Consider the following 11227-nt stretch of genomic DNA (forward strand, 5'->3'; position numbering starts at 1 on the left):
GTATATAATTTGAATTTATTAAAGGAATTTTTACACCCTATAGAAAACCTTAGTACCCTATTTATTTTAAATAAATACCATTTTAAAATATTACATCCTATAAATACCTTTATCATTTATAGCAAAAAATCTAAATATAGTTACATCCTACAATTAAGGCACCATATATGCTAAATATTATTTTTCTCTCTCCTTTTTAGTATTTTCTCTCACATAATTACCGCGTATCTGCAAACCCCAATACAATCTCTCTCTGTTTGCATATAACCAGATTCTCTTCTCCCACAAACCCTAGTTTCTTAACTCTTCTCCCACCCAAATTCTTAATTTTCTGCTCCGCGTCACCAACGTGCAGATGGCTTGTCAAGTGAAGATGATGAAAAATTCAAGCAAATACTCCAGGAGCGAATTAAGGGGATTTCCGCTATGTCACCTGAAGATCTTGGTGCTGCTAAAGAAGAGCGGCAACTTGTGGATTCCCTCTCGAGTACCTGCTACAATGAGCCTTCTTCTCTTAGAGAACAAGGCCTAGTTGTTCTCCCCGGAGAGGATGATGCATTACCGCCTGATGTGGCTAGTAAGCATTTTGAACCACCTCTGAGAGCCTGGGCCTCAAATAGGAATGAGGATACGAGGCCGAGTAGCAGCGGCTGTGATTTCTTGCACCAGAACTTCCAAGGCTGGAGTTTTTGTAGATGTGTTAGGGGGCTGACAAGCCGGAATTAATGGCTGGCCACCGGCCGGCGAAGCCATAGGGCTGTTTCTCTCTCTAGATCGCCCAAATCGCCTATTTGTATTCAGTTGTATTCGAATGTATTCTTCAGCTGTATTCACTTGTATTCAGGTTTAATCAGTTGTATTTAACTATTTTATTCAGTAGTAGTTAATTGTATTCAAGTATTTTATACAACTGTATTCAGTTGTAGTTAGTTATATTCATCTATTTTATTCAACAGAAGTTAGTTGTATTTTGTTGCATTCAAGAGTTTATTTAGTTGTATTTTTGTTGTATTCAAGTGTTTTATTCAGATGAATTAAGGTGTATTTTGTTGTATTCAACTGTATTATTCATATGTATTTCTCTTTATTCAGCTATAATCTTTATTATGTATCTTTCAAATACAGATTAATGAGGGATCGTTTTAGTTCGTTGAGTTAAATTAGGAGAATATCATGTGATTTTATTTCCTTCCGTTTTTAGCGTTAATATGTTACTGTATTTAATGTTAATGTCGCTTGAATACAGCTAAATACATGTCAAACTTAGCTGGAATTCCAGATTTTACGCCTATATTTTTTGTTGTATTAATGAATACAACAGCTTAAATACATGAAATACATTGTATAAAAACATAAAAGGTATCTATAACACGTAATTAGCAAAAGGTATCTATAAATGACTAATTAGACCAAAAAGATGGTGCTTTATGAAAAATTCCCTTTATTAAAATACCGTTTTATATAATGATAAATGTTGCCTTATGTAGAAGATGGACAGTTTAGACGGCAATAAAAATTTGAAAGGATCCATTAACAATTTTGCCGGCCAAACCATAAGCAATAGTTGAGCTATGTTTTTTTTTTTTTTTTTTTTTTTTTTGGGGGGGGGGGTTTCCGTCTCCTATTTGGTACTCACTTTGGGCTCGACTAATTAGATTCATGTCAGAAAGTTCCACTTTAGGGGTAAACCGCTCCCTGCCAATGGCAATACTAATTTCGTGACTCAAACTCGAGACCTTTGATTGAGAATGGAATTATATACCACCGACCGTAACGTTTGATGGTTGAAGCTTGCAAATAAGATAAGTCGGGATGAAATATATTATTCAAATTTCATCAAGTGTCATCCTTTCTTCATCAATTTCTTTTCTCTCTATTGAGGGTTGTTTCTCCTCCCTCCAATTTTCTTTTCTTAGGTAGTAGGACTAAGTATTCACTCATTATGTGCCAACTCCACAATGTATGCATATTTTGTTTAATTAGTGTGGAATTTAGAATTATTAGTTATTGTTAAATACTACTTTTATAATGTTGTCGAATGTAACAAAGATAATGGCATTGTATGACTGAAAATGATTATGAGGATTTCTTGTCTTTATTTTTATGTTGTTAATGTTTGTGATATAATATTTGCACTAAGCTGTCATAATTTTATTATTTTTGATTGGAACTGGCTGGTTCTCCTCGAAATGTGATAAAAGTGATTAATATCTGAGAAATATCAAGCTCTCCAATGGAGGAAACTTCTGCAGCAGTTTAGAGAGAGAATATTTGGGAGAGAAATGATAATTGTCTATCTCTTATTACTGAAGAACTTGTATTTATACAAGAAGCATTAGCTAGCTAATTAACTGGCTGAATAACTACTCCTAACAGATTAACTTAATACAGCGGTCATCTAACTGTCATGCATCTTGTGCACGTGTACATTGTGACTCCACTACAGCTCCTCATAACACTTCCCCCAAGTTGGGTGCATAATGTTAAGTACACCCAACTTGCCTAACAGATGAGCATGTTGAACCTGTCCTAAGCCTTTGGTCAGCAAGTCTGCCGACTGATCCTTTGTATGAACATATGAAGTCTTCACCATGCCAGATTTAATCTTGTCTCTAATGAAGTGAGAATCGATTTCAATGTGTTTCGTACGCTCGTGAAATATGGGATTGGCAGTTATTTGCATCACAGCTTTACTATCACTCAAGATTGCCACGGGTCTCCTGATGTCCACACCCAGTTCTCTGAACAAACCAAGAAGCCATGTAACTTCTGCCACAACTGAGGCCATGCTCCGGTACTCAGCTTCAACGGAACTTCTTGATACAGTTTGTTGTTTTTTTTCCATGAAATCAGAGATTCTCCAAATTTGATCACATACCCTGTTACAGATCTCTTGGTATTTGGGCAAGCCGCCCAATCGGAGTCATACCAACAAGTTAACTCTTGAGTAGAATCAGCTCTCAGCCAATCGCCTTGACCCGGTGTATTCTTTAAGTATCGGATTACTCTAATTGCTGATTCCCAGTGAGACTTCTTAGGTTTCTGCATAAATTGGCTTAGCGTTTGTACTATATAACATAGATCAGGTCTGGTGACTGTGACATACATTAGCTTCCCAACATCCTGTAGTAATTCATCCCATGTAGCCCCAGTAGCATAATCATATTCCACTGTAGTTAACCTTAGATTTGGTTCCAAGGGAGTAATAGCAGTTCGAGACCTACTCAGCCCCATATTTGATATCAGTTCAAGAATGTACTTCTTTTGGTTCAGAATAATTCCAGCTTTGGACCGTAATACCTCAATCCCTAAGAAGTATTTGAGTTCACCCAAGTCTTTCAACTTGAACTTCCGATGTAACACACCTTTAGCTTCAGTAATCAGCTCTTCATTACTACCAGTGATGAGTAGATCATCAACATATACAAGTATAATCACTATCCATTCATGTCTTCTCAATGTAAATAGAGAATAGTCATGGTTACTATGAACAAAACCAGCTTCCAATAATGCATTAGTCAATTTAATATTACATTGCCTCGATGCTTGTTTGAGTCCATATAAAGAGTTGAGCAGCTTGCAAACTTTATGCTCCCCTGTCTTCTAAAACCTTCATGCAGCTCCATGTATACATCTTCGCAAAGATCACCTTGTAAAAAGGTATTGTAGACGTCCATTTGGTACAATGTACAGCCCTTTGATACTGCTAAAGCAATGGTGGATCTGACAGTCACCATCTTTGCCACATGCGAGAAAGTGTCATGATAGTCGAGTCCTTTTTGCTAACTGTATTCCTTAGCAACCAACCTTACCTTAAACCTTTCAACTTCATCATTCACCTGATATTTAATCTTGTATACTCATTTAGATCCCACAACATTCTTCCCTTTTGGCAGGTCTACAATCTTCCATGTGTGATTATCTTCAAGAGCATTAACCTCCTGTTTCATGGCTTCATGCACCTCTCATCCTTTATTGCGTATTTGAAACTCTGAGGTTTCACTAATGTAGAGAACTTTGCAAGATAGCTATAATAACTTGGAGATGTCCTGTTATAAGACAAAGTGTTTGATAATGGGTACTGGCGAGTTGTTTTACTGGTTGTCACATAGTCCCTCATCCATATAGGTTGTTTAGACTCCCTTCCAGATTTTCTAATCTCAAGTTCGGGATATTTTGAGAGGCTCCATCAATATCTTCCAATTCTTCCCCTGGTTGAGCTTCTTGATTGGTCTCAGAACTTGGCTCAGATGCAGGTAACAACTATTCAATACCTTGATTTGCATTTGTGGATTACTATCCCTGTGTACTGGCTGAGGAGCACAAGTAAATGATAATGGAGAATCATTGGATTGCTGCTTCATATCATCAGCTAAAGTCTGAAGTGCACCTTGTGTCTTGGCAAAAGGGAACTCTGTCTCCTTAAATACCACATCTCTGCTGACAAAGATTTGTTTAGAGGACAATTCCATTAAGATGTATCCCTTCTGTGTTTCAGAATATCCTATGAGGACAGCTGCCTTTACTCTTTCTGCAAACTTATCCCCTTTAGGAACCACAGGTGCATGCATAAGCAACCTATTACCTTCAGATGAGATAAGGATAGCAAGTGTTTATGTAACATCTCAAAGGGACTTTTACCCTTAATAGCTGAAGATGGTAGTCTATTGAATAAGTATACTGCTGTATTAACATAAAAACCCCAATATCTAATAGGCATATGAGACTGGAATCTCAACGCTCTTACTATATCTAAAATATGCATGTGCTCTCTCAACAATGCCATTCTGTTGTGGTGTGTAACTGCAACTATTCTGATGAATTATCCCTAGGTCCTGAAGAAGAGTGTTACACACTGTGAATTAAAAAATTCGATTCCATTATCTGACCTCAAAATCTTGACCATGACACCACAGTGGATCTTTACCATGGACGGAATGTTTTTGATAGCTACTATAGATTCAGATTTAAGTTGTAAGAGATAAATCCATGTATATCGACTATAATCATCTACAACAGTCAAAAAATAGAATTTGTTATCAAAAGTAGCAGTTCTATAAGGTCCCCAAAGATCCATATGAACAAGAAAGAAGGGTGACTTAGCTCTTGAAATACTAGTAGGAAAGAACAATCTAGTCTGCTTTGCTAAAGGACAAACAGGACAATTATTCAATGTAGAAGCATCAATATAATTTTTTTACTACATCAATGTGTTGCATAGCTAGAGAAGAAGGATGTCCAAACCTCATGTGCTATAGTTTGCAATCCTCTTTACAAACAGCAGCTGCTACTCTATGTTCCTTGTCTTTATTTCTGCCACGCTTTCCTTTAAAAATGTACAAGCCTCCTCTTTCTCTACAATCCCCTTCATCCTACCATTGTAGTGATCCTGAAACACGTAAAAGTCAGGAAAAAATGTGGCATAGCGGGATAGTTCTCTTGTCAGTTTTGAGACTGATAGGAGGTTAAACTTGAAGTCAGGGACAAGGAGCACATTTTTAACATCTTCATTTTCAAATACAGGAGCATGACCAGTGCAGGAAATATCAACCTTGTCACCATTTGGTAGGTATACTATATCTCTATGTGATGTCTCTACACTAGGACCATCATTAAGAAAGGATCTATTGGATTCTATGTGATGAGAAGCACCAGTGTCCACAATCCACTCAGTTTTAGGTAATTTTAACATGAAGCAAGTAACAATACCTGCCAAGTTTGCTTGACTTTCACTAGGATCCTTGTTCAGCAAATTCAGAATTTGCTTGTATTGATCATCTGTAAAGTAATGTCCTGCCCCTCAAGATGAAGACCTCCCTTCAGTACCAGTACTGGCTTGACCTTGAGGCTGAATGTCAACACTCCAAGACACATTATTAGAGGCAGTCAAAGGCTGTGAAGTGCCATAGCCAAATTGTCCTCCAGAAGCACCATGACCCTGCCTTTTCTTATTCTTAAAATCATCAGGATACCCAATTATTTTGTAGCAATTTTCCTTAAGATGTCCTTTCATCCCAAAGTGATCACATTTCATGAAGGGTTTCTTGCTTTTGTAACCTTGACCTCGATTGACCTGCATGGCTAGTGGATCATTCTTCTCACTCACACCAGATAGATTTGGTGAGTTATGAGTTTCATCCTCAATGATCATGGCATATGCTTGATTGATCGATGGAACATTAGTCTTCAAAAGAATTTGTCTTCTGGCTTGATAATAAGAATCATTTAAACCACTGAGAAATTGCAGTAACTTCTGTTGATGCAAGTGATCAACATAGTCTTTGGACTTAGCACATCCACAATTTGGAGATGGAACCATAGCATCATATTCAACCCAAAGTGTCTTCAGTCGCGTGAAGTCGACTGAAATAGAACTAGTACCTTGAGAAAGAGTCAAAATGGCCCTGTGCAACTGAAAATTCCTAATTCGATTGATTTTGTCAAATCGCTCCTTGAGATCCTCCCAAACGAGATGAGCGTTCGATGCATACTCAATACCATTGAGAAGCTCTGTTGAAATCGTATTCATGAGCCATGAGAGGACAATAGCATTGCAGGTCTCCCACTGCTCATGTAAATCATCCTCACATGACTCCTTTTTGCAATCACCGGTCACAAACCCTAACTTTCTCTTCCCCAAAAGAGTTATCTTCATCGACCTACTCCAAAGCCCGTAATTTTTAGATCCGGTAAGCTTCACCGGAATCAATACAGCGTGGGAGTATCTGATGGACCTAGATAGAGTGGATGACTGTATGGAATCGTCAAATCCGCCATTGTTGTTCAGGACAATTCACGCAAAATTAAAAGAAATTAAAAACCGGAGCAGTAGGAGAAAGAAGCAGTCAATTCGCGTCCGTCGCCTGTATCGGATGCTCTGATACCATGATAAAAGTGATTAATATCTGAGAAATTATCAAGCTCTCCAATGGAGGAAACTTCTGCAGCAGTTTAGAGAGAGAATATTTGGGAGAGAAATGATAATTGTCTATCTCTTACTATTACTTAAGAACTTGTATTTATACAAGAAGCATTAGCTAGCTAATTAACTGACTGAATAACTACTCCTAACAAATTAACTTAATAGAGTCGTCATCTAACTGCCATGCATTTTGTGCACGCGTACATTGTGACTCCGCTACAGCTCCTCATAACAAAATGTGTTGAACAGCAATTGAGGAAGATAGAGTTGAGGTGGGGATCTTATAAGACGTGATACGTGTCTGCTTGGACAGCAATTGTTTTAATCTTAGAATTAGAATGGAGGGAAAGACGATGTTCGTGCAATTGTGCCACACCCATGTAATATTAATATTCTTCCACTAAACATGCATATTTTCCTTCATTGGAAAATACTATTGTTTTAACACATAATACTGGTAAGTAACTTCCTCGCTATGTTTTGAAGACCAATTTGCTTCACTCCATCCATTATTGTTTGGCTGTTAAGTACCCTTTATAGTGTCTTGGTGTTGGCAGACTATCCTAGTGTTTAGGGGCATTTTTATTGAAAATATGAGAAGTTCTCATCTCTTGTTTCTTTGATGGTGAATGGTTTGATGTTTCCATTAATTTTTGAATAGTTTGAGGAGCTGCTAATTTTGGTGCAAATATTCTACTCTTCTATTCCAATTTATGTGATACTTTTTGCTTTTCGATATTCAATTTCACTAATCTTTGAAGCTATATAGAAATAGATTAACTCAAGAATTAAACTTAATGTTTGCATGTTCAAAATCTATGCAAAAGTACTATAAAGTGCAATTCTTCGCATGCCAATTTGATAACAAAATATATTTTACAATGTTAGTTAAAGTTCTTATAATTTGAATCTTAAGACAGAAAAATTGTCAAATAAATTGAGATGGGGAGCAGGGGGTGCCATTAAACTTTTATAGTGTTATTTGGTGGGGGAATTGTTAAAGACTCTGCAGTTATCCATGTTTGGATATTTCTAATCAAAGGAAATTATTATGATAAAATTACATGCTACTCTTACTATCATATTGTAATCTTCATAACAGTTCTTTTATCGTTTGATCTGAAAAATCTCATGGCCGTACCATTTTGTTTTGAGCTCCAAATCTCTTTGAAGAAATAAATGTATATAATTAGCGTTACTTTATGTTTGTGTTGTTTTTCTAAATCTCACCCAGGCACTTTGGGGTGAGATGGACCTGGTAGAGAATGATGATTATCTCTTTTCAGCCCCCATTGTTGTTTCCGGTCCAAGGAGCTCAGACCCTAGGCCTCTTCTGCCTTCGACCACTGAGCAAATAATAATTAGTGCACCCCCTTTTTCTCCCTCCCCTTTTACGGGGAGGAAAAGGTCCGGGTTTTTGACATTTATGAGGGGTAATAACTCATTTCTTTTTGGAAATTGGGTATTTTGAAGAATCGCCACCTAATGAATTATGGTGCGTTAGGGCATCTAGAGCGATTAACTCTTGGATTGGTTTACATTACCAGAGATTTAAGGTAAGGGCTCGAAATAACCTTGAGGGGAAGGTGTTAGGCACCCCTCTTGGTCCACAACTGTGGATCCCGGCCAAACTTATATTTATGAGTTAGTCCTTTAACAGATAAGTAGTTGAAACAAATAAATAAAGCATATTGGGCATTATATGACTCAAATAATAAGACACAGAATTTGAACAAGTTGTGTGCATAAAAAGGTAAAGTCTTTAAGCAAAGTGGATTTGGGAAGAGGGGTCCTAGGTTGGTTAGCCTACAGGATCACCCCACGCAATGCCCGGTAAACACTCCCCAATGAGGGGCTACACGTGATATTAGCGCGTAGTCATCATATCCCATTCTACCTAAGTCCCCCCCTTGGTCATAGCCTAAAGCATTCTAATAACTGTGACAATGTCCTACGCGTGCACTTCCCGTCCCGTCCTTGTGGTCTAGGAGGTATTTTAGGACCTCTAAAGCTGAGCAGTTCTAGACAATCCCTAAGGTGCTTAAAAGGAGAAAATTCTAGGCGACAGGTAAGAACAATTTAGGACTGCATATAAAGCAAGTTAGAGGCTCACAGTTACCTCCTCAAGCATATCACATAAGTGCATGTCTTCAAACAACATTCAAACACTTAAGAAAACAAATCCTAGAACATGACATCTAAGTGAGCAGAGGTTATAAAGTACTGAATTAGGCCAATATGTGAAGGATCCTATTTAACTTGCCTACTGATTAGACCTGCTAAATCTAAACAACTTCAAGTAGTAGAAATATAGTTTCGGAGTTGCGGAATTTAAACTCGCCCTATAGGCTTTCCTAAACGCTGAATAATGGTATCCCAATAGCATGATAATTACGTTTGATAGTAAAACAGTAGGAAGATTTTAAAAACATGCTCTTAAATTCCTATAGGCATGCTTTCTAATAGTAAATTAGGGCAGTACTCGAAAGAAATCATTTAAGGAAAACAAACCACTTATTAGACCAGTTTCAAAGTAAACTAACATGAATTGAACTGACTTATTTAAGCTAAACTGATTTTAGATTTATAGGAAGAATTTTTTATGTTGTTCCCTATAAGCATGATATGTAGTTGTTAAGAGTTGATGTTAGAAACTTGTAGGCATGATATTTAATGAAAACAAATATAATTACTCGTAATAATAGAAGTTGAACTGGATCACATTCTATAGACATGGTATCTACTTGTGAAAGTTGATTTTAAAACCTATAGACATGATTTCTATTATCGGAACCACTTGAAACTTATAGGCATGATTTCTAACATGGTAAGGCAAACATAGCAAATATCAAATCCTATAGGCATGGTTTCTGCCCATATTACCCCACAAATATGTAACTACCCAGACTTTTTCACTAATCACCCTAATATTCGTTTACAAATTATTACAAACCAGATGAATGAATTACATAAATAGATAAAATAAAAAGAAGAAGTTACATTATTGTGACGACCCAAAGAGTCATCACCTATTTTCTTACCCATTATGTGCTTCCGAGGCCTTGAAAACCTCATTTAGAGTCGCTTCGATTTGCATGCGTAGTCCGGAAGCGTAGCCGAAAAGCTTAAATATGAAATTTTGTGAAAAATGCTAAGTTTTGATGTTAAAATGAATAAATTTGACTTTGGTCAATATTTTGGGTAAACGTACCCGGACCCGTGATTTGTCGATCCCGGAGGGTCCGTAGGAAAATATGGGACTTGGGCGTATGCCCGGAATCGAATTTCGAGGTCCCAAGCCCGAGAAATGAATGTTCGAGTAAAATTGTTTTTCTGAAATTGTCACGAAAAATTGAAATGAAAATTGATTAGAACGTGTTGGTATCTGGCCCGTATTTTGGTTCCGGCGCTCGGTACAGGTCTTATATGTGATTTAAGAGGTTTTTGTAAAGTCTGGTTAAAAATCGGACGTCGATTGATGTGTTTCGGATTTGAAATCTTAAATTTGAACTTGATGAAGTTTTTGGAAAAACTCTTGATTTTGAGGTTTGATTCATTGTTTTTGAGGTTAGTTTGGCGATTTGATCGCACGGATAAGTTCGTATGATGTTGTTGAGTTAGTGCATGTGTTTGGTTAGGAGCCCCGAGGGCTCGGGAGTGTTTCGGAATGGTTTTTGCCTTGTAAAAGTTGCAGGTTCAGGAAGTTGCAGGTCTCTGAACCCTTTAGTGCAGTCCGCGAGAAATCGCGTGCGACCGCGGAGGGGCCAGCGCAGTCGCAGTCGCCTTTGTGCGGGGCGTTCTCGGTGGAGGCTGTGCGGCCGCAGTCGCCTTTGTGCGGTCCGTATAGGGTGCTGAACTGCAGGTCTTCAGGGAGGCATGTGCGGCCGCAGTCCATTTAATGCAGTCTGCGGTGGAGCTCCGCAGTCGCGATCCTTTTTATGCGGTCTACGGTGAGGGTCTGAGAGGGGTACAAATAAACGGTATTTTTAGTTATTTTTCACTTTTCAAAACCCCAAAACATAAGAGGCGATTTTTCAAACAACCTTTCTTCTCCAAATAAATTGTACGTCATTTTTAACTAGTTTTCTTCAATCATTAACATCTTTTAACATGGTTTCAACTTAAAATCAAAGATTTTCATGGGGGAAATTGGGTGTTTTGGGTAGAACCTAGGTTTTCCAAAATTGGAGATTTGGACCTCAATTTGAGGTCCGATTTCAAAACAAATTATACATTTGGATTCGTGGGGAAATGGGTAATTGGGTTTTGGTCCGAACCTCGGGTTTCGACAACGTGGGCCCGGGG

General features: G+C 37.8%; 1 protein-coding gene across 4 annotated transcripts; it reads right to left on the minus strand.

Moving 5' to 3' along the window:
• Positions 1 to 2270: 2270 nt before the first annotated feature.
• On the minus strand, positions 2271 to 7154 carry LOC104245175 (uncharacterized). 4 transcript variants are annotated; one of them, XM_009800742.2, is made up of 3 exons: positions 5710 to 7154; positions 5245 to 5389; positions 2271 to 4585 (listed from the first exon to the last, which is right to left on the minus strand). In XM_009800742.2, exon 1 carries the CDS (start codon positions 6653 to 6655, stop codon positions 5801 to 5803), a length of 855 nt encoding a protein of 284 aa, XP_009799044.1. In that variant the 5' UTR covers positions 6656 to 7154; the 3' UTR covers positions 2271 to 4585; positions 5245 to 5389; positions 5710 to 5800. The 4 variants fall into 4 exon arrangements, with proteins under 4 accessions (XP_009799044.1, XP_009799043.1, XP_070027960.1 ...); XM_009800741.2 differs by having other exon boundaries at positions 2271 to 4835; XM_070171859.1 differs by having other exon boundaries at positions 2271 to 5010.
• Between the last annotated feature and the right edge of the window lie 4073 nt (positions 7155 to 11227).

This window comes from Nicotiana sylvestris, chromosome 4 (genome assembly GCF_000393655.2).
Source record: "Nicotiana sylvestris chromosome 4, ASM39365v2, whole genome shotgun sequence".
Taxonomy (NCBI): Eukaryota; Viridiplantae; Streptophyta; class Magnoliopsida; order Solanales; family Solanaceae; genus Nicotiana; species Nicotiana sylvestris.

What these genes read in the sequence shown, in the direction of transcription:
- LOC104245175 (XM_009800742.2), bottom strand. Translation starts at nt 6,655, where the DNA reads ATGAAGATAACTCTTTTGGGGAAGAGAAAGTTAGGGTTTGTGACCGGT.